Source organism: Oryzias latipes, chromosome 22 (assembly GCF_002234675.1).
Source record: "Oryzias latipes chromosome 22, ASM223467v1".
Taxonomy (NCBI): Eukaryota; Metazoa; Chordata; class Actinopteri; order Beloniformes; family Adrianichthyidae; genus Oryzias; species Oryzias latipes.
Window position 1 is genome coordinate 8,716,702 of NC_019880.2, and position 24,505 is coordinate 8,741,206.

Below are 24,505 nucleotides of genomic sequence, written 5' to 3' on the forward strand. Positions count from 1 at the left end.
CTTTTCTTACAGAAAGAAATCAAACTAAGTATAAATCATGTTTGACCGTTGTTTACGCTACTTCAGTTTTAATTACTCAGGTATGGGACTTTCTGACTTGTCAAAACAAAAGCTTGAGGAAGGATGAGGAGGAAAAATAAGTATTTCCTTCCAAATGCATCCAAATTTCTGCAGTTCTGTCATGGAATGACCTTTTTAATGAAGGTCACCTAAACCCAATGATCAGAGTAAACAAACATTAAATAAACAAATAAAGAACGGGTGAAGGTTGTTTTTTTTGTGTTTGTGTGTGTGATGGGGGGGTCTAGGCTGGTGTCTTTCGCAACAATGATACAGCATTTGTACAACTTTTTAAATATATGTATTTATGGAACTATTTGGACCGCGGGGGACATTGTGACGTCACAGATCCAAATTCCCATTATTAAATGAGCATATTTTACTGCTGACATCCTTTCAGTTGGAAGCCAGTGGTGCAGCCTCCCACGGAGAGACCCGAGGCTCGGAAAGTCACGGCGTGATTCAGTGAAAGTGGGTGGCTCTGAACCCATCAGTGAGGAAGAGGAGCAGGGAAAGGACGGGGAGTGAGGGACCGTGTGGGAAGAGAGAAAGAAATAGGAGGGGCTTAGGAAGTATGAACTTGAGTATGATTTGGCTGCAGGAAGCATTAACAAGGGCAACGACTCCAAACAGGATCCCTCCTTTAGAACGAGTTTCTTTATAAATTCTCAGATTGGGACTTTTCCGGAACGCGCTACACTTTTGGATGGTTTGTCCTTTACGCGCGAGGGTTGTCTTGTTGTTCAGCCCGAGTCCGCGTTGTTTTTACTCCCTGCGCTGTGCGTAATTTCGCGTCTGGGCTCGAGGAAGAGGGCGACAGCGCAGCCACACGAGGACGCGGAATCCGCTCGGAAGTAACACTGGAAAATGAAAACCGTGCTGGGTTTGTGCTTGGTCTTCCTGGCAGCGCGCGCTCCCGGCGTGCTGTCCCTGTCCACACGTAAGTTGCACGCAGATGTCCATCGATGCGTAAAAGTCACGCTCTCGATTGGTGGTGGTGGTGGTGTGGGGGGTGTTTGGAGGTTCTTTGTGGTCACAAATATCTGCTCAGTCACAGTGTCAGTAGAGGAGTTTAAAGTAAAACGCTGAATTTCAAGGTAGACCTGCTGCAGACGTGCGACGTGTTTTAGTCAGAAAGTAAGTAATTATAAATAAAACAATATTTTTATTTGGAAAGTTAAAAATAAATCCCAGATTTAGCCTGAAAAGCATACAAACTCATTAAAAAATAATGTAATATGGTTGAAGTTTGACATATAGCACTGGCTTTCAGTGGCTTCCCTTTGCTTGATGTGTGGATTAAATAAAAGGCATCTTTGCTCAACAGCTCCTGTTATTGATGTCCTCTTGCTGCAGTTGCATTGCTTGTCTCCCTGCAGAGAGAGCTCATCCCCCAGGAGGCTGGATTTCAACAAGTCGCTCCATAATTCCTTTAACACATGGAGAGCATATGGTTTTATGAACCGCATCAACACAGTGACATATTTGCAGAGCTCTCTGAGAATGTTAATGCACAATAACGTAAATAAGTCAGAGAAAAGCCCCCTTTCACTCCTGAAGTGGCGCATTGGGGTTTTGTGATGGCCAGAAAAACTTTTCAGGAAAATTAAGTTTATTTGTGGCTGATTTGAACATCATTAGTTTTCTCTTTTACTGAGATAATAGAGAGCAGCTTCCTTTTACCTTCGGTTCTTTCACATTTCCTAAATTAAATCCTACATTGTCTAAATATCTGAGGGCTAGACTCATAAAGATTCTTCCTGGAGGAGTCTTTTAACCTGAAATGAACCTTTTTTTTCCCCTTTACAGACCTGCTCTCATTCAGTAACAGTTTATGATCATTCTGGTTTCCAGATAAGGGCATCAGTGTAACATCATATAAATAACATCCACTTCTGCTTTCCTTTTTGTTTCATGACTCATTGTCACTAAATGTTGCGTGACTTCTTTCACCTGGCTCATCCCATGTGGTTTTCCTCCGTAAAATAGAAACTTTTTCCTTTTTTGTGTTTCACGTCATGATGATTGTTCTATCAAGTTAGAGGAGGCAAAGTTGGTTATCTTTGAAGAATTGCTGGCATGAACCTACAAAAACTTCACTGCAGACTTCACTGAAATGTCTCATCTGAAATCCTGCATGGTTGAAGTCAACCGTCCTGATGAGAGCGGAGCTTCAAGGAGCCTCTCCAAACAAATAACATCTTACAGGCTATTTCCTCCCGCGAGCGTGTCGAGCAGAGACAATAAACAGCAGTAATTGTGTCTGGCTGGAGTGTTTGAACTGTGAAAGAGGGTTTTGTGAAAGGCCTTCACACCCCGCTCAAGGGCAGAGTCCCAAACTTGGAATACATAAATACGAATTGTCATTCAGCTGAATCAGCCGATTATTGGCTAATCACGGCAGCCTTTGCTGCTCTGTATCCAGTGACAAAGACAAACAGCTCTGCGCGCGTGTTTGTTTGTGTTCGTGTGCGCACATTAATGTGTGGAGGGCTGGAGCCGAGGTTATGGTCTGAATGTCTTCAAAGGAGGCTCCCGCAGGAGAGACCACACAGTTTCTGTCAGCAGAAGGAGGCTGGCAGCTGAAGAGACGTGGCCCCGGGCGGCGATTTGGAGTAGTCTGCCCGAATGTTGATGCTCAGTCAATGCCTCACAGAAACCATCTGAACTACAAGGTTTTTACGCAGCTGCCTGCTTTGGTTAGAGTCTTGTTCTCTCCTGTGTCTTTTGTGCTTTTTACTATTGTTTTTAAGATCAAACATCACTCTTTAGAGTTCAGTGCACACGATCAAACTAAAAAAGGAGAAATGAGCATACGAAAATGACACTTAAAATAAGATCAGCTTATGTTTGTAGCTTTTTTAAAACTCACTGGTGCATTTTTCTTTAATTTAACTTTTCTAGCAGTTTGTAAGATGAAAATGCTGTTTTTAACATGTTCTTGTGGCATTTTACTCATGTACTCACGTACAAAGAAAAGCTTAAAATTGCACTTCTTTGTATTTCTTTATTTAAATTGTTGTGAATTATTAGGAAATGCAAAAATGCAGCTTGTAGGTGTGTCGTAGAGCCTACAACAGCGAGCCGCAAGCTCCCTGCTCCGCTCTATTCCAATTCATCCACTTGCAGACAAATGGATCCACGTAAGTTTTACGTTCTCCTCGTCCCAGCTGGCATCTGGCTCAAACTGTACGGCTGGATTGCTCCGATATTGCTGACCATTTTTGTTGCACTGCAATCTAGCAGGAGAGAGCGTAAACAGATGGAAGACAGGAATTAGGGGAGGGCTTACTCCAAGAGTTATGCCCACAACTCAAAGGGAAATTTCGAATGAACTCCTGCCGCTCTGCAGGAAAAAGGATTTTGGGCAAAAACAGCATCATTATAAAGTACAGGTCATGTTTCCAGTTTAAAAAAAAAAACTTAAGGTTAAAAGTTTTTCTTTAAAAAAAAACATTTTTAACTGAAAAATGTGACATCGTTTTTTTTTACATTTTGAACCCTTTTCTCATAGAAACTATAGACAAATGAATGCCTTTGCCATAGATAATAATCACATTGGGAGAATGTAAGTAAAGTCGTGGAAAATCCCAGCTTTTAAAGCCATCAGATCTAAATGTGGAACCTATTCAGAGCCATTGTGTCTTGGTTCATTGTTTTTCTTTCATTCTGAATTTGCTTTTATTTTTATTGGACACGTTTGATGTCCTGATAAAAACTCTTTCATCATTTGGCGAACAGATATTTAGTTTAGTAGGCTGAGGCAGTTCCTGTGTAAATCGGTTGAAAGGTTCCGGCGCTCCACGTCATAAAACACGTTGCACAAAAACCGGATCTTTGGTTGTTGAGCACGTCACAGTTCAGAAGAATAAAGCTTTGGTTTGTCCTGACACCCAGCTTCAGCAACACCAGTGACTCACTTGTTGTTGTTTTTCTCTCATTGTTAAACTTTTATTGTTGTTCGATGTGATGCAGAACCATCAGGGTCAAAACAAACTCTCGTTGTCCATTAAGATTTAATTTCCAAAATGTCCCTGCACCATCTGAATAATGGGTGAGGTTGGACGTGACGCATTTAGCTGAATCGGGTGATTCTAGGTTCTGGTTGACTGAACACAACTGACTCAGGTTATCAATTGTGAGTGGAGCAGAAAAAGGCAGTAGATCTCCATGCAGCCCAGTTCCAAAACTTTTTGGAACAAAAAAGGAGGATCGTTGATCCGTCTCATCTCCACAGGCATAAAGAAACCCTGAGCTGAAACCTGAGAGCAGGATTTGGAGGTCCAGACGGGGATTTGAAATAGATCAGCAGCTTGAGCCTTAATGCGATCTGATCATGGTGCGAGTTAAAGCTGTGTGTTAAAGACAAGTCGTGAAAGTTTCCGTTCATCTCCAGCTTCATAAGACCTTCAGGGGAGGTTTGTAACTAGCTGTCTTCAGCTTTTTTTCTGTGCAAGTGTTGATAAAAGCTCCAGGAGATGATTGGATGTTTGTTATTTCGTCCTCAGCCACACATTACGTAATCTAGTGCGCACCAATAAACCAGGCTGGGACCTTTTCTCTTGCAAACCAACCCAAACCGACAGTTACCCTTCAGAACATGAATCCCCCTTGGCTTTTGTGCCGCAGATGTACCAATCATCCACCCCCAGGACCCCGTCCTTCGAATTGGCTCCAACTTGACGGCCAGCTGCTGGGTCCACCCGGACCTGGGCATCCACGCCAGCTCGCTGTACTGGACCCTGAACGGACAGCAGCTGCCCAGCTCCCTCTACAGAGTCCTGAGCCCGACCAACCTCAGCGTGACGCTGGCCGCGCTCAGTGCCTCCAGGCAAACATCTGGAGATAACCTCGTCTGCCATAACCACAAGGGACACATACTGGCTGGCTCCTGTCTTTATGTGGGCAGTAAGTTAAACCTTTTACTTTACGGTAACTGTAGCCGCTTTACTGCTGGTAGAAGAAGTGAAAAACTAAACTGGACTTCAAACAGATGAGCGGAATGGAAAGGAAATGGGAGTAAAGGGAAACCCATGGAAGTAGTGGGCAGATTTTTAGCGTCCCTTTGCAGTTGTGGCTGTATTTTATGTTTAGCATCTCAGCGTTTCGTCACAGTGAGAGGCCACAGGGAGTAAGACGCTACCTGTGTGGTCCATTACTCGCACCATCATTCCGGGGAAACAACTTTGACACGTTACACTAATGTGTTTGGAGGCATCCCTCTTATTTAATTTTTTTTATCGTTGATTGCGTTCAAATGGTTATTTTAGTCTTAATATTTCATTTTCTGTGAAGTAAGAACAATTGCAGTGTTATCTTCTTATTGCCTCAAGGGGTAGATATAATCCAACATGAAGTCACTAACTGGTTTTATCAAGCCTGAATAATGAAATTATCTTTATTAAAGTGCAGTAAATGCTTTAGATTTGAAAGTTAACAGGATAAATTAGCTAAATTCTGATTGGGAACATCTACAGATTTGATAACATTATAATTCATTCTTTACAGGAAGTGATCCCTTCCCTTTTTTAAAACAAAATGTCACATTTCAGTCTGAACAAAGGATTTTATAGATGCAATTAAGATTTTTGTAGACAGCTAGAAATGATAAAACGGGAAAGTCCAGCCAGCTGTGCTTCATTTAAAAATATGTGATCCCAACAAGCTTTCTTTTTTTTTTTAATTCTAAAATATGATGAGAGGTGAAGTTAGGAGGAACTTGAGAAAATAATTATCCTCTGATCTGGGTTTGTGATGTCACCCAAAACCGTACAGTAAAAAACACACAATTGAAGTAGTAGTAGTTAGTTCATAACGTTTTCACACACAATTACATCACATTACTATTCAAAACAAATTATTACAGAACCAGCTTTGAGATCTGGTGTCGGTTCTGTGCTTTTTACATCTGGCTCTATAAATTTTGACGGGATGTAAATTTAGACCCTCAGAAAAAGCTGTGTGGGTCAGAGGAAATGCAGACTTAGCTCCCACACGTTCTGCATGAAAGCAGACGCAGACAGAAGAAGAGAATGCAGATGTTTTTTGGTGTCGTATCTGAGTTGCGGATGTGACTTTTAGTGCAGAGTGAGCCTGCACTCTTTTTCCGTCATTCCTTGGTTTAAAATCTCTTCCGGCTATCTTACAGCTCCTCACACCCCAACCTAATTCACCCTCTTTAATGTTTTATCCCTTTCGGGGTCACGGTGCTGCTGGAGCCTATCCCGGCCACTTTTCAGAATGTGATACGTGTGGCATATACACGATATAAAACTTATACATGGTTGGTACATGCGTGAAAAGTCAGTTAAACGTACGTGGAACGGTTGTGGAAAGCCATAAATTTGCATATATATCAAGCACAAATCACTCACAATTGAGTAAGATTTAGGCAATAACTGTGTATAAACTACGTAACATTTGAAGGAACTGTGTAATTCTCAACTGATTAAAAATATTGAACAGCTCAAAACTGAAATCACGTAAAGACCCGTCGACCAAAACCCTTGACGGACATCTGCACACATCAACGAATGACGAACTCAACAAACACATGAATGACTTATATCTCGCATATATTATGAAAGACCAGAATTTCCTACATGGAAAATGCACAAAATGTACGTAGCGGCTGTGTGACATGGCCTTAAATTACCAGTGCAACACAAATGGCGAGCAATATTGGAGCCATCCAGTTTCCAGCCAAATTCCAGTTCAGTTGAGGAAAAAAAGACGTACATGGATCTAGTCGTCTACCAGAGGATGCATCCGAATGCAGCGGAGCAGGGAGCTTGTGGCACGCTTAGTATATTTTCACAAATAAGTTTTTTTTTCCAAAGAGCATTTTTTGGTGTGCTCCTGATTCACCACAATTTGAATAAAGAAATACTTGGTAAAGCAAATTTTAAGCTTATTTTCTTAATATATGTCCTCCATGACCAGAAACATGCTATAAGAACATGTTAAAAACACCAAAAACATTTTTTTTTATCAAAGTGGGTCTTCAAAGAATTTTGCTTTTTTGCTTTTTTTTTTTTAAAGGAAAGCAAATGAATCATGGGAAATGAGAATACATTAGCTCTAGAGGTCTGAAATCTAATATTCATAGCAAATGACAGTGAAGAAGAAAACTCTCCGTCTGCTGTGGAGGAAAATATGCGAGTGTGAGAGATGATGAAATGACAAACAGGATCCTCGCAGCAGTCCTAATCTCTGTGCGACACTGGCGGTGAGGACCCAATGTTCTCAGAGATGAAGACGGCTGGCGGGAATCCCATCTTTCACATTTGCTCTCACACGCACAGACAAATTAAGAAAAAAAATTCCTCTGAGGAACAGCACTGCTGGGTGAATTACACTCAATGACTGATGGTTTCTTCTTACCTGCAATAACCTCTATTTTGTCCATTTCTGTTGTCCTCCATCCTCCCTCTTTTCTTCTGTCCTCCTCCATTTTATCCCAGTGCCTCCAGAAAAGCCAGTCAACCTCACCTGTTGGTCCAAGAACACCAAAGACCTGACCTGCAGCTGGGCTCCTGGAGGAAGAGGAGAGACTAATATCAGCACAAAATACAAACTGAAGTACAAACTCAGGTAATGATGCACACACGCGCACACGCACACACACACACACACCCACACACACACACACGGCTGTAACAAGCTGTTCTAATCACACAGATTCGAAATGGTGTCCCTTGATGTCTTTCTCTGGATTGCTTTTAAATAATTTCCAAAACGAGCATTGTGCGAACATAAGAACGTCCAAGTCGCCTTGCTTGATGTTGCCATGGCAGCCAGCAAAAAGGAAATAAGAAAAGGCCATGTGTGTGCTTTGAGGCAGCCTGAATTATTTGGAAAACAAGAGGATATTCGAGTTGACTGAGCCTATAAATTAAGCTTGCATTTAAAAAAAATGGCTTCAAATCAACAGGACATAAATTTATGTGAAAGAAACTTATTTTTGGTTCAGATTTGGTTCTGGTAAGTAAACAATGCGACACTCTCATTAATTTACCAGATAAACAATACATAACATTGTTCAACACAAATATAATTTTGGACACTTTAGCTTAAACATATTATATATGAGTTTTTCTATGAAAGATTTCCCCCCCTCCACACACACACACACACACACACACACACACACCCACACACACACACACACACACACACACACACACACACACACACACACACACACACCCACCCAAAGAGGCTGCACGGTGGAGCAGTGGTTAGCCCTCTTGCCTCACAGTAAGAATAAGTACTGGCTGAGGGGACCTGAAACAGAATCACCAATGGGGGACCATTCTGTGTGGAGTTTGCATGTTTTTCCCGTGCATGAGTGGGTTTTCTCTGGGGACTCCCACCATCCAAAAAAATGTGTTATGTTTTTGGACGGTGGGAGGAAACCAGAGTCAACAAAATTTGTAAAAAAAATGGATTTGATTAATTAAAAGGACACAAAACCAGAAGTGTGGCGTTTTACAATCCAGAGACATTTCAGTGGTTTGTGTTGTGCTCACAGATGGTACGGCACAGAGAAGGAGTGCAAGGACAACACCCACACGCTGCCGTACTCCTGCAGCATCACCCAGGACCTCCACCTCTTCACGCCATACGAGATCTGGGTGGAGGCCTCCAACCAGCTGGGCAAGGCGAAGTCTGATGTCATCACAGTTGACATCCTAGAAGTAGGTGGGTGTGAGAAGAAGCAAACTTTGACCTGCTTAGTTTTCCTGGCTCAGATCTCCGTGTCAGTGTGGCCTCCAGGTTTTAGGAGTTTAAACAACTAAACACATTCACCTTTGACCTTTCATCTCCTGCTCTATTTGTGCACCCAGAGATGAAACCTATTGTGTTTAAAGGAACTTGACCAAGTTCTATCGCAGCAGTTTTCAAATATCCATCACAGCTTTGTGTCAGTTTCTACTTAGTAGTTTTAACCAACACTTCTTGCTAATTTTGTTTCATTTTTAAATTGCATTATACAAAGTAAACATTTAGCGGTTTTAAAATAAATAAAACTTCATTTTTTTAAGAGAATTTGAGAATAAAAAATATAAAAAATACATGCAGGAAACAAAAGACAGCAGAGACACAATTTTGTGAGGCGATGGTGGACTAACATCACAACAAGCTGTCAGTGTGAATGGCGTTCTCAGTTACTTCATTCATATCTAAACGAAAAACATCAGAATGGAGCAGTTTTTAGTAAAAACTTTTTACTGACATCTTAAACCTTGTGCTATCCTAGGCACTTTAACATTGGGAGTTGGGTCATCAAGACCCACTAGACAGTGCGCTGAACTTTTTTCTTCAATGATTTGTGATCTTTACTGGTGTCCATGGATTACATGAAATCTTTCCACCTTTATCTACCTTTGTCAAGGTAGGAAGAACACGTCAATGGTCATCTTGACCCCATAGGATAGCACAAGGGTTAATTGATGCTACAACAGACTGCTTTGTGCCGTTTGTCAATATTTGCTTGTAGCGCTCAGGAAATGACGTCACAGTGAAGCAAATATGTACAAAAGGAAATAATGAAACAGGATTGACTTGAAATGAGGCAAAGACAGAAGATTTGATTCATGCATGATGATAAAAAAGTCAAACTCTTATGCTACGTTCACACCGGTCTCGCCAATGCACGTTCAAGCGGGCATTTCCAATGGAGAGTCCATGTAAGAGCGTTCCATGTTTAAAAGTCTCGCATTAACGTCTAGCTAAGCAAGTTTGTAGGTTTGTTTTCGGGCTCTACGTACAAAACACACAGTCATTGAACCCGCGTTGAATGTCAAATAAGTTCAACTTTGACCAATCATTTGGTAGTGACGTATAGATGCCAGCCTTTTTAATTCACAGAAATGTCAACCATTTGAAAATTAAGGATGGAGGAATTCATAAATACGGTTTGTGCCCGGCTAGAATTATATGGCAACAAGCCTTTCATAATTTGGAATAGAGCGGTGAAAGTAAAAAAACTGGAGGGAGATTTTGCACAATGCTTTTTCCAACTGTGGGTTCATGCACTAGTATCGGGTAGCGACAGGTCAGTGTGAACACCGTATATTAAAAGCACATTAGGGAACCTATGTTCAGTGCGTTCATAAATGCGTGCTCGGTGTAGAATTACTCAACTGCATGAAGTCTAGGTTTTAGGTCAGTGTCTTTTCATATAAAAATGTGTTTAATGTCTGAATTTGTTAGGTGCAATCAAAGCAGCATCACCTGAAAATGTAAAAATGTTTCACGGTTTTTTACCCTCATTCCTTTTTCAAAGTCTGGCTTTGTTCTTTGTTGTGGTGGTTGCTTTGACATCCATCATTATTGAATGTGTTTTTTCCTTGCATTAGTACACGTTCAAGTCCTTTTTCTGGAAGAGGGTCTTTAAAGTGGGCTGATGCTGAGACGGAAATAGTCTGTGTTAATGAGCTCCTTTTCTCTTTACTTCTGCCTGACAAAAGTAAGACAGAAGAGCATTCACCCTGATGGAATGTTTCAGGCTGATCCTTCAACCTAATCCTGTCTTCAAGTTGCCTCCAGCCCCTGAGGCCTGTGGAGTTTGAGCTTTTGAGGCTTTAAACCTTGGACTTGAAATAATACAACCTGATGAGCATGGAATTCTTCACCTGGTCTCTTTGTAACACGCTCCAAAGAGCGCTGGGAAGTCCAGACAAAACACTGAATTTAGGCGATGGTCATGCCACTGGCAGGGAGACAATCATCCGTCAGAAGGTAACCCTTTTATTCTTGCTGATGTATGCAAGCACACACCTTTTTGTACACCTTGAGGGCAGGGCAGGGCCTCGTAGAAAAGCAGAGGGGCACGCACAGCGTAGGTGTTTTCAGGCTCTACGTGCATGAGAGCTCCTGCAAAGTTTTCTCTCGATCCAGCTGACCAAGCCTTCCCTTTCATGCGAACGTTCTCCACAACGGAAGCTGGTCATCACAAAACACAAAAAGCGGCCATGACTCACCCGCATTCGCAGTCACATAAAATCAGTAACCAAGGTGAGGTGGAAACACCTACGGATTTTCAGCATTCCTCAGTCCCGGGAAAATCAGGTAAACGGGAGGAAACTTGTGTTTCTGTCTGTCTGGAGAGTGATGACGTGTCGAGAAGCGACGTGTCAAGCACTTACAGTGATTCATCCATCATTTTTCACGCCTCACTGACTTTCTGATGACTAAAAAACCCACAAACAAACCAGAGACTTAGTGTATAGCTTAACACTTCAAGCAGAAAATAATCCAATCAGTCCTCTTTCAGGATATTTATTATGCTTTATTTTTTATTTTTAAAACTAGTACCTAAAAGTATAACTACACATTTTTAACCATGTAAAATAGAGAAATTATTTAACAGTTAATCAATAAAATGTATTGCAACAAATGAATGTAATTTGTATTTCCCTTAGCTTTTTAGAGACTTATAATCATTTAAAATGTGTGTTTTTCTAATGAAGTCAAATCCCAGTTTTTAACATAAATTATACTATAATCATAATTAGTCGGTTTTTATCTGCTGTCCATTTCTTTAACATTAGATTTACTCTTTTTTTATTTTATAAAACAAAAGATTTTTGAGATCTTTCGTTTTCATTCTGATTTTCAATTGAAAATTCAAAGACTTTTTTCACATTTGTAGCAGGGAAGCAATAAAATGCAATGAAACAAAAAAGCACAAGTAATAAATGCAGGAAGTAAAAAAAAACAACAAAATATAGTATAAAAGCTGGATGCAATAAGTTAAACGCAAAATAGAATAAAAGCAGAAATGCAAATAGTAAATAGTAGTCTGGTTTAAAATGTAATTCAGTATGATACTAAATTTGAATCTATTGTATACTTATTTTTACTTTTAGAATTTTAAACTACTTATTTAAATTGCATTGTTGAAAGTAGAAAAATGTTGACATTTGCACACCACATTTATATACAAAAACTCTACCTAAAAATGTGTGATGTATTTAGCAAAGTGACATTGCATGTCTGTCATATTTCAAATTCTAAATCAAAGTATTCCAAATCCGTATATTGAGAGATAAAAACATCTTATTTTTACACTTTAAAAGTCAGTGTTTTGTAGAACAAACACAACTTGTCTTCACCAATACAGACATCTTCACCGATTTAACTGTCCCCAGCGTTACGCTCTAAATCTTTCTCATTCTCTCCGAGGTTGTTGGTATTTGTTTATGTATTAGGGATTAGAATTTAGGGGGAAAATGAAGTTGATAATAAATTGATGTGAAAAAGAGGAGCAGAGCCTGAAATAATGGTCTGTCTTTGGATGTTTGTTTGTCAAAGGGATAATTATTGTCAGATGAAAACGTCTCCTTCAGCTTGCAGACGTCCAACCCTGTAGAAAGAAAGGAAGTCTGGGAGCAATCCTGTGCTTTGCTGTTCCACACATGAAGATATCAGTTTTAAATCTGCATTGAAAGGGTTTCCTGATCCTGCAAACACATTGAAATCTCAGCTTTTTGTGGGAGTGAAGATCTTCTCCAACTTCCATATCCACCCTTAAAGGGGTGCGGCTTTACTGAAATCATCCCAACTCTGAGATTCTCTGTTTTTTCAGAAGGTTTTGAGATTTTCTGGTTGCTTGAGATCAATGTTTTATCCCAGTTTTTATTGAACCCTACAGCTGTTGGACTTTTGATTTATCTGTGCTTTACTCTGGCTTAACATGGAGTACATTTTGAGACACACCAACTGTATGAAGCCCAAATCATGAACCCTCCACCACTGTGTTTAGCAGTGAGATCCAGGTGTTGACATTCTTTGCTCAGTTGCTGTAGTTTGGTCCAAAATGCTCAAGTTTGTTTTTGTTTTTATATGCAAATTTGCAAAACTACACTGAAAACCATTTTAACCAGTGAAAGTTGTGGATTTTTCTTATGGCAATTTGTTTTTTTGCATTTCCTTTTTTTGTTTTTTAATTACTATTTCTGCACAGAATTACGACGGCTCAGTGTAGCAGCATTGAGGTCCTGCTGTTTAGCTCTAAAAAAAAACCTGCAGCTTTTTTGTGTTTCTGTTGTCATGAAACAAAATCCGCATGTATGTTTACCAACACCTGCCTCATGCCATCATTTTAGATTGAAACTTTGATTTCAGTTTAACTAAAATGGAAAGTAAAACATTTAGCAATTTAGAAATGTGGAAAAGGACGTTTCACAGTCCTTTCAGCCTCTGTTCATCCCATGCTTTAGTGCAGTGTTTTTCAACCAGTGTGCCGCGGCACACTAGTGTGCCGTGGGAGATGGTCAAGTGTGCCGTGGAAAATTGCCCTCATTAACTGATCTAAAAGCATTTCCCATCTCCAGGAAATCAGCTCTTTGTTCATCCAAACAGGTCCTGATAAAACACTGAGTAGTTAGGACTATAAACGATCATAAAATACTTTTTTCTTTGTGTTTATTTGATTCTATTAAAGACATTTTGATAAGAATGACGGTAACGCGAAATAGCTGCAGCTATAACTGTGTAAGGAAAAGTCCCGCAGCTTTTACTGTCTCCACGACTCCACCAATCATTCTTGAAGGCTTAATCACATGTCATCAGTCTGACCAATCAGAAGTGGTTAAAGTCTCCACTTCCTTGTTCCAATTTAGCTCATAACTCAGTCAGTTCCGACAAAAACACCAGCTAAAGCTCGTCTTTAGCGGTGTAGCTTTCCACAGAATCCGGTATCAGACCGTGGAACAAGTGAACAAAACCATGAAGCTCAGAGACGCGAGTCTTTCTGCCGTTTTCTCGCAGTTTTCACACTACATCTCCCATGATGCATTGGCTTAAAGGGACAGCGTCGTGAAAACACAACGAACATACAGTTTGTATGTAACTTAACTTTTATTACATCTTTTAGAAAAACATCTGCAACTTCCTGCTTTTTCTGCCACAATTAGACCCAAAAATGCACGTCAGATTGCCGGGGGGGGGGGGGGGGGGGGAGGAGATCAAAACAGACTATGAGTTTCTGCTTTTTTTTTTTTTTTTTTGGGATGCTGGTGTGCCGCGGGATTTTTGTCAAGGTTAAAGTGTGCCGTGGCTCAAAAAAGGTTGAAAAACACTGCTTTAGTGAATACATGTTAGTCGCTTTTTTTTTTTTTTTTTTTTTTAACTTGTCCTGTCCAACAGCTGGGCAGACAGATGAGAGCTGAGGGCCTCTTGTGTTGGACATATTTTACTTTAACAAGAGGGGTTATTAATCTTCAGACAAACCAAAGGTATGTCTGAATAAACCCCTTTTGTAATTGAGGCCAAACTTTATTAATTTCAATCATGTCTGAAAATCTTTGGTGTTGGACCGGACGGAAAAGGAAAGAGGGGAAGAAGAGAGAGGGACGTTAGAGAGAGGGGGGGTAGGGGGTGATAATAGGAGGGGAAGGGGGATAAGACCATGAAGCAGCATAAAGCAACAAGTTTACTAGTTGTTAATCATTATGGTAAGGTTCAAATGAAGAAAAAAAAAAAAAAGAAAAAAAAAAGGGGCGGAGCCTGCCCACACACACACTCAAATGTTATAAACACACCTGCTAGCTGCAAAAATGTCCACCTGTCGACATGTACACAAAACAGATAGTGTTCACACGCATACTTATGCCTTAAAACCAACTAGTGTGAAATATTTTAGTCATTCAGTCATGCAAACTGTTAGTGCAAAGGTGAGCTAACACCAGTGCTCAGGTGAGTGTTTATGTTCTTCTAAAATGGATGGTGGAACGTGAAAAGAAGGAGGGAGAGTGCCCAGCCATCCCCACCCCAAGACCCCCACCGCAGCAGCAGCGGCAGCCGGAATCCCCCCAACGCCACACGGGAACCGGCAGGGAACAACCGCCGCCCGGGCGACCAAGCCCGCCACCCAGGCCAGGGCCAGCAGGGCCGCCGCAAGGCCCCCAGAGCCAGAGGCCAGGGACGCACGGAGGGAAAGAGAGCGCCGCCCCAGCCCAACCAGGAGAGCAGCCCCCCCGCCGCGCCGGGAGAACCCAACGCAGGGCCCCACCGGAGAAGGACGCCCACAGCCCCAAACGAGCACCCCACCACCACCCAGGAGTTCCGGGCATCCCCCCGCCCCAACCCCAGGTACGAGCCAGGACTCCCCAAGGGAGACCCGCTCCACACTCAAGGCAGCCACCCGCCCGGCCCACGGTTGGTCCAGGGAGGAGCGAGGCAGGGGCCCGCCGCCCCCGCCCAGGGGGGGGAACCCCGGGGAAAAAAGAGGGCCCACAAGGGGTGTTGTAAATATGGCCCGACCAGGCTCGGCCACAGTTGGAAATTTGGCGGGGCCCAGCACTCAGGAGCAAGGACCAGAACCCACCCCCCAGGGACCAGACACCCCCGGCTCAGATGTAATGTGAACCCCCCCACCGCGCGGAGAGAGCACCGCCGGGCCCAGGAAGCCGGCACCCCGGGGACACGGCCGCCGCTGCAAAGGGGCCCGTACCCCCCACCAGGGAAGAGGCAGGGGACAGACGGACCCAGGTCCCACCTTCCTTGCAAAATGTGTGTGCGTGTATGTGTGTTTGAAAGGGTGTGTGTGTGTGCATGTGTGTGTGTTTATGTTGGGATGTATATATTGAGGGGGGAGGGGTGTGTGTACTAAGGGGGGTGCGGTTAAAATTGGCGGGTATGGCACTAAGGGGACATCTCCTGATTACTCACAGTGACGTCCCCTCACCCTCCCCACCAAGGGGCCCTAAATGTCTAAGGTGCGGTTAAAATTGGCGAGTAGGGTGCTAGGAGGACATCCGCTGCTTGCTGGCAGTGATGTCCAAGCACCCCCCCTACCAAGGGCCCTACATGTCTAAGGTGCAAATAAAACCGAAAGAGGGGGGGCCCACTCCATACGGCAACCACAGGAGGGGGGCCACTGCCTAGTAAACCCCCCCCCCCCCAAGGCTCATCGCAGGCTAAGCCCCCCACCCCCTCACCCTATTATGAGGTTATATGAGGAAGGGGGTAAGTTGGGGACAGAAAGCGCCGGCCCCCCCCGGAGCAAGCCCAGGCCCCCACCCCCAAACGCCGGCCCTAGAAGAGCTCTGGTCAGGCCTCGACGGGACCGAGGCAGCCAACCGGCCGGGGGAAACCGCCGATGGCCTCAGCGGAGACCCCGACCCGTCAACCCCCCCTGCCCCGTACCAATAGTGCCCCCCCCCTCCCCCAGAATGCCCCCCCACAGGACAGGGCCGACAAGACCCCCACCCCACCCCCCCACCCCAGACCCCGCAGCCGAAGCGAATGACACCCAGAGGGATCGGGGGCCCCAAGAGGGTTGCCCCGTCCCGCCCCAGAGCCAGGGAAGGGCCGATCCCAGCCCCAGGTGTAGATGGGAAGCCCATCCAGCGCCGCTGGGCCCCCCCCCCCGAGCAGCGCCCCCCGCCAACCCCCCCCAGCACAAGCAAAGGGACCACCCCCCCAAGCCAAGCCAGACCACCACCCCACCCCCCCACCACGCACCCCCACACCCAAGCCCAGAGGACCACGCAGCGCCCCAGGCCGCCCCACCCAGGCGCCGGACCCGACCCCCCGACCAACGGAGCCCCCACCACCCCCGGCCAGGCACCGGAGGCCCCGACCCCCACCCCGGCCCACGGCAGAAGGGCAAGGAGCAGCGACGACCATGCCCCCCCCACCCCCTAAGTCACGGAGTTAGCTATGGGAGACCAGAGAGACCGAATTCTTTCAAAGTTACTTGAACTTTGGGCTGACATTTTTTCCAAGCTGATATGATCAAGCAGCAGATTTCTGTGTTGACTTATATTTATATATTTTTTGCTTTTCCAATTTATTAAAATAGTTTTTTTAGCAATGCAAAGAGTTATGAAAATGATAGAGCCTAATCCTCCTTCTACATCGATGGCACTCATGTCACCAAGCACACAAAGTGACGGTGAAGCTGTGATTGAAACCTTAAGCCAGACTGATAGATCTGCACATACCTGCTGCCAGAGAGCCTGGACAGGCGTGCAGAACCATAGTGCATGCATGTAATTGTCGGGTAGATTACTGTCACAGTGCTGACAAATGTCTGAGTTACTGAGACCCATCTTGAACATCCTCTGTCCAGTGTAGTAAATTCTGTGAAGAGTTTTGAAATGGATCAGCTGCAGATTTGGACTTTTTGTCATTTTAAAGGTCGCTTTTTTTTTAACATAGTGTGTTACTTCAGACACTGAAATGAGGATTTCAGCGCAGACTAATTTAAGACTTAGTGCTTACACAGACATGATCGGTATTGCAATATATTATGCAACATAGTATAGAAAGACTTGTTTACCATTTCCCTCGTCTTAAAGGTATGCAAGTATAAAAACAGGGATTTGGATTTACCCTTTTTTTCCCCTTATGCTTCCACTGAAGCTTTTTCTTACAAATCAGAGTGAATTAATGGTTCATTCCAAGAAACTAGAAAATGGTAACATGCATTTTTTTATTTATACCAAGACATCTATTTTCAGTTTTCAAAGTCTAAGAGTAGTGATCACATTAGATCAGCAATAAATGTTTAATTACTTTAAATGAAGTTTTGCATATTTAGAATGAAAAGAATTATTTTTTAGTATTTACCTCTTCTATCTCTTCTTCCTGCAGTAACCACAGACCCTCCGTCAGGTGTGATGGTCAGCCGGGTCGGACAGTTGGAGGACCAACTTAGCGTCCGCTGGGAGGCCCCACCCGCTCTTAAAGACTTCCTGTTTCGAGCCAAGTACCAGATCCGCTACAGGCTGGAGGAAAACCAGGAGTGGAAGGTAAAGGGCTCACAGTTCTTACAAAGAACCCTGATATAAATCCCGAATGTTCTCCCACAGCATTTAAAAAACAGGGTGACAAAGATCCTCATTTACCGGTACATTAATATAATTCTAATTTGCTGAGTTTTTTAATCACATTTATAAGCTCTACAAAAAATAGTTTCAAATTAATAAGATTTTGTTATCATTATTGCACATCTATTGTTATTTGAATTAATGCTTGTTAGTAACAGGTGAAAAAAAAAAAAAAAGTTGAAGTAAAAAAAAATAACTAACTGGTGCGCACCCGTTATTATAATTATTTTTTTTGAACTTGATTTTTTTTACTTTAATTGTTTTTTTTTGTTTTTTTACTTCCAAATGTCTTTTTCTTCAATGGCCCTTTAGGGGCTCCGTAGGAATTTAATTTTTTTATTCAACATTTTTTAATATGACAAACAGAATAAAAGACCCAAAATATAGTTTTTAAAGCAGATTTAAAAAAAACTTTTTTTCCTTTTTTTGTACATCAGAAAAAGTAAGAAATAATGACTAATAATTTACAGCCACATAATGTTATAAAATACGTGATAAGAAATGCTTTTGGTGTGGATTATTTGCAAAATATATTAACACACAATGAAGGTTGACGTATTGGATGAAAAAAAATGTTTGCATTTTTTATTCCTGGTCTATATGGTTTCAGAGGAAAAATAAATCATCTTATGAGTTGAAACACAGCTTAAAGACTTTGAGTATGCAGCCTTGAAGGAAAAAGAAAAACGAATTTCCTATAAACTGGAAGGAAGATTCTTTTGCAATTAAAGGGAATCGCACCGTCTCAATATGAACAAGTCCTTACTTGCAGCGGAAGAAGAAAAGGGAAGGGAGTGGAGAGGCGCGGCGGAGGGACGATAACATTCAAAGGAGGAGAGGGAAGGTTTTGTATCTAAAAGGCTTTAGGGGATGTTGGGGGAAACAAAACGCCTCTGAAGCGAACCCAATTATGAGGTCACGCTGAGGAATGGAAGGATACATCTTAGCTGTTAATGCTTTCAATATGGCCGTGAAGACGCTCAGCTGTAACTTCTGCCGTACATCATGTCGTCGGCCCTCTTGACGCCTGTAATTTCCATGTTCTGTTTTCTGTTGGAGTCTTTCTTAACAAGTGTTTACAGACTGGAAGCCAGAGGGAGAGCAGGGGTTATTAGACCTAATATTAACTGCACCATGTGTGCGCTTCCTTCTCATTGCTTGCACGGACACCTGCGTGCGCTCATGTCTGCGCGTTTCCCAGCATACCCGGCGCTCTAATAAATAACAGGCTCTGCCCAGCAGGCATGCTAACTTTAACATAGTTTCATAAACATGCCGATCATGAGTCACTAAACAGTGCGGTTTCCATGGATGCTGTTGTAGTGTTTTTTTGCGTCTTTTGTTTAAGTTTGTGCAAATTGATATTTAATACTCTGAGCGGACCGCCAGCTCTTAGCTATTCGGTGTCTTCTCTTTGTTGTGCAGGTGATGGATGATGTTGGAAATCAGACATCCTGCAGACTGGCCGGACTCAGACCTGGAACGGTGTATTTTGTTCAGGTGAAGTGTGTGTTCGGGGACATATTAGAGTCCGTGTGCGTGAAAATGCATCTAAGAGTCGGCTGATGTGTTTCTGCAGGTCCGGTGTAACCCTGTGGGCATCTACGGCTCTCGCAAAGCTGGGATATGGAGCGAGTGGACCCACCCGACAGCTGCTTCCACACCCCACAGTGGTGAGCCTTCTCACACACACACACTTTTTTTTTGGTCATTGAGTTTCCGGAAGCAGTTTGGTCCCTTTAAGAGGTAATTTACTGCTGCAAAATGAGTTCTATAACACGGTGTACCGTGTATCCAGCAGCTCCTAGTGGCCTCCTGGAAGCAGAGGATGGCTCTCTAGCTTTATGTCGTCAGTTTCATTCATTCCAGATGATTCCTTAAATCTAATAAAACTAAATTGAATCATTTTACTGAATCCAGTCAAACGTTTATGATAATTTACTGGCAGAAAAATAAATCTGATATTTGGGAGATAATTGTGGTAAAACGCCTTTTTCCTCCCCGGATCTCTCGAGTCTGTTGTGCCAACGCTACAATACGGAAACTGCTGAACAAAATGTTATCATGAACCGACCGCAAGTTATGAAAACAAAACCATGTTCATAAAAACCCACATTTTTCTTTTTCTCCCACCGCTCTCGCCAACATGCTTTCATTTTTTCTCCTCTTTTTACAGCTTTTACCGATCAGGGTAGGAGTCGTTAGTCAGTAATGTTCTCTTTCATCTTCTATCCGTCACTTTTTTTTGTATTTTTAGTTTTCAAAGAATGAAATCAGATATAATGATGTTGACTTTTAGTTGATTACTATCATTTCAAAAGGGAAAATAGCAGGTTTGTCTTTGAAGAATTAGAGGATCAACTCATTTTTTAAAAAGTATTTAAAAAAACTGTTTCATACCACTTGGATTAGAGCTTTGAACTCATTTACTGTATTTTCTTAAATAGCTTAAAATGCATCCTGCAACTTTTAAATGATTTTCTGTAATTTTGCCATAACATAACCTTTTTTTTCTTAATGCATATAATACTTTCATTCTTGCAATGTGTCTAGAAATTTATTTTGAAATGCTTTATATTTTGCATAATGGTTATTTAATCATTATTTCCTGTACATATATTTTTTAACAGGCTAAAGATCCGCAATGTTACAAAAAATCCAAAGCAAAAATGAAAGAGGTTATTGTTTTATCTTAGAGTTTTAACCTTTGCACTAACAGTTTGCATGATTGAATGACTGAAATATTTCACACTAGTTGGTTTTAAGGCATAAGTATGCGTGTGAACACTATCTGTTTTGTGTACATGTCGACAGGTGGACATTTTTGCAGCTAGCAGGTGTGTTTATAACATTTGAGTGTGTGTGGACAGGCCCCGCCCTTTTTGTACTGCATTTGAGCCTTACCATGGTGATTAACAACCAGTAAACTTGTTGCTTTATGCTGCTTCATGGTCTTATCCCCCTTCCCCTCCTATTATCACCCTCCTACCCCCCCTCTCTCTAACGTCCCTCTCTCTTCTTCCCCTCTTTCCTTTTCCGTCCGGTCCAACACCAAAGATTTTCAAACATGATTGAAATTAATAAAGTTTGGCCTCAATTACAAAAGGGGTTTATTCAGACATACATTTGGTTTGTCTGAAGATTAATAACTCCTCTTGTTAAAGTAAAATATGTCCAACACAAGAGGCCCTCAGCTCTCATCTGTCTGCCCAGCTGTTGGACAGGACAAGTTAAAAAAAAAAAAAGAGTTTTAAACAAAAAAAGAAATATATTACAACTTTTTTTTTTACATTTGAGTTTTAATTCTTGGTGTTTTGTACATTTTTTTTCTGTTTTGGTTCCTTTTTTTGACTCATCCAAAGTCACAGAACAAGTAGTCACTCAAAATCACGAATTATATGGCAACTATAGCATAAATACTATAGCCTAATAACATAAATAAGACCACAAGTATAATGAAGTAATTAATATGATTATGGTAATAAAAAAAAGAAAACTTGGGGCTCAGGTTAAAAAAAATTATGAATAGAAAATGTCCTAAAATAAACAAATTGTTAACCAAGTATTATATATGTTTGTTATTGTATATAAAACCCAACTGAATGATAAGTTTGAATAAAGTTTCGTTTGAACCAAAGATTTAGCTTAATTGGTTTAGGGAAATATGTTTTTATGTTTAGACTCATGTTAAAGGATTTTGCTGATTTTCTAAAGTTAGTCATCCAGCTCTTTGTCTTGCCTTCCGCCCTGCAGAGCGACTGATGTCGGGCTCCTGTGACTCCAAGTCCAGTGGGGATTCGAACTCCACCCTGCGGCGGGAGCTGAAGCAGTTCTTCGGCTGGGTGCGGAAGCACGCCTACGGCTGCAGCAGCATGTCCATGAAGCTGTACGACCAATGGAGGGTGCTGATGCAGAAGTCCCACAAAACTCGCAACCAGGTAGGTAAGCATCGCCAATGCAGAGAAGCAGCACGGACAAACACACACGTGTGCTCACGTGCTGCAAAAACATACAAACAAACTGGAGAGAGGTTGATGAAAAGTCATTTCTAACAGAGTCTGTCTCCATTCAGGTTCTCCAAGGGGATAAATCATAGCACACACTGGCGTCAGAAGCAGAAATTAGTGAATGCAGTGGGTGTTTTTTCTGTATGTGTGACAGAGAGACGACGCTCGCATATTGGAATTATAAAGACATTTTGTACCGGCCACCTTCATCGGGAAGAGGAGATGCCGTCAGTCTGAGCACATGACCACCAGTGCTGCGTTTGCTTCACGCCATTGTTGGACCCCAGTAAAAACATTTGAGGTTATTTGATCGAAAGGACCACAGAGGTGATCCAAACACTCACGTTTGCCTCAACATCTGACGTTTCAAGTGCTCTTCCTGTGGATCCTAAGCACCATCTAGTGGCTGATCTTCACCCGTGGATCCTCCACCTCCTCACCTCGATGCAAAGAGAAACAGTATTTCTGATTATCGCTTTGTTATATAATGTGCCAAACTTTTTCACCCAGGATCCATGTATTTCTGAGTGACCGTATGTGACTGATGACGATTCGCTGCCTTTATTTTTGTACTTATTAATATGGGCATATTTAAAGTATAAAATTATGTTTTATAATTCTTAAATTATATTTAGTTACTAAAGACTATACAATGACTGAAGTTGTTATTAATCTCTCATGATGTTCCATAAAAATGCTGCCAGAAACTCTGAGTGTGAAAATGAGAGTGGATTGATTGAAAGGCACATTCAGGAAGCATTTTAGGTAGGATAACAATTCAAATCAGGTGACAATGAAGGGGAAAAAAGAGAAATATAGCCTGAAAGTTTTTTTAAAAAAGAAGAAAAAACGAATATTATAATCAAGAATTTATATTTTTTCCCTCACGTTTTTCAATTATATAAAACGAATTTAGATTGAGTGACGTGGTTTTCCAATGGCAACGGCAAGACATTTATACTTCTTTCAATGATTATCAAGATATTTGTTGATACCTTATCTAACAATATTCAGTGTAATTAAACAATGCCAATGGTGGGAATATAGTAAGTTTAAACAATGGCAACAAGGGAAAAAAGTTGAATTTGTTTTATGTAGACGCACAGAAATCCACACTAACACTCATTATGGAAAAATGTGCGAACCTTATACTTGCTAAAGACCTACCATCTCTACATTTACGACCAATGTGAACAAACAATATACTATTTTAAAATTTAAAGCCAAGTTGTGAGGACCAGGTGTTGCAGCTCCTCAAATGACCACTGGAGGCTGGTTTACAACTTGAGTATTTTCCCATTCATTCTTATGTTAAAACACCAAACCACAATTATTAAACTTATTTACAGCTTAGTAGGAAAAACATTTATGTTTATTGCTTTATTTTCATACACACACACACATATATACATACAGATACATATGCGACCAATATAAGGAGGATTGTATTTTCTTATGTTGTAATCAATAGTTCCGATTTCTCTAGATTTCTCAAATTAATATATTCTTGGTGCCACCAAACTGGTGACTTGTCCTGGGACAGGCTCCAGCTACTCTGTGACCCCAAAAGAGATTCAGCAAGTTTATATCCCCTTGGGCCCCCTGTGCCAGTCTACAGCCCAGATAAAAGGAAGGGTTGGAAGGGAATCCAGCGTATTACTCTCTGCCAAACCACCTGTGTGAATCTGTGTAAGCTGATTCACTGTGGTGACCCCTGAAGGGATATGCTGAAAGTGAACAGCAACAACATTTTGATTGGCAGGTGAGAGGACCCACAAAACTCTGACTTTACTGTGTCCTGGCGGCCAGTCACCCAGTTGTGGACGTCATTTATAATGCCATGAGTGACTGCACAAAATATGTAACAACGGGTTTTGATTTTACATTAATTTGCCATGATTTCACTAAGCTGACCTACAATTTACAATCTCTGATGCTGCATTGTCACCACATCTATAGACTGCAGAAGTTGATAAATGGGGAAAAGCAGAGTGATGGCTGCATATGCTAATCAGTGCTGCATGCAGGTTTTATTTAGAGTTTAATGTATTATCATCAGGTCAAAGGTTTGAAGTCAGATTATAAAGTGGTCAAAAACTCTTAATGAGGGGAGACTAAATTCAGTGTTACAGTTTGATCACATCCTCTGATCTTGGCTTTGGACTTTAAAGGAAAACATGAAAAATGTTGAAAATCATCTATTACATAGCTTTTGTGGAAATTCAGTTCAATGCATCCCTTTTACTTCCAATTCAGAAATACATAAGGATGCAAATGGTTTCGGGAAGATTAAGTCTGAGAAATTCTTTACTCTCGATAGTCATAACAACTTTAGCCACCAATAAAATCCCTAAATTGTGAAGGACACCTCGGATCAAAGCTATTAGATGAACTTACAGCTAAGATGGTGGGGGAAAAGTGAAGGTTTAAGCTCCAAAACATATGCTTTACTTTATGCTTTAAAAAAAACAACATGTGCTTTACTTTGGTAAATTGACCAAACTACCTTCAAATACTCAGAATTCAAGTTTAATTGCAAAATTACACAAGGAAATCACAGTTTAATTTATCCTTTCACTGCCAAGAAAGAAA

At 41.7% G+C, this 24,505-nt stretch overlaps 1 protein-coding gene across 5 annotated transcripts; it reads left to right on the top strand.

Annotated features, from left to right (window-relative positions):
- The first annotated feature begins 610 nt into the window (after positions 1-610).
- crlf1 (cytokine receptor like factor 1) lies at positions 611-22,746 on the top strand. 5 transcript variants are annotated; one of them, XM_020713562.2, is made up of 9 exons: positions 612-1,000; positions 4,690-4,968; positions 7,524-7,653; positions 8,594-8,763; positions 17,671-17,828; positions 19,332-19,406; positions 19,486-19,579; positions 21,660-21,848; positions 22,068-22,746. In XM_020713562.2, the coding sequence occupies exons 1-9, from the start codon at positions 928-930 to the stop codon at positions 22,148-22,150; spliced, it is 1,251 nt and encodes a 416-aa protein (XP_020569221.1). In that variant the 5' UTR covers positions 612-927; the 3' UTR covers positions 22,151-22,746. The 5 variants fall into 5 exon arrangements, with proteins under 5 accessions (XP_020569222.1, XP_020569221.1, XP_004082265.1 ...); XM_004082217.4 differs by having other exon boundaries at positions 21,660-21,844; XM_011490268.3 differs by having other exon boundaries at positions 21,979-22,106.
- The last annotated feature ends 1,759 nt before the right edge of the window (positions 22,747-24,505 follow it).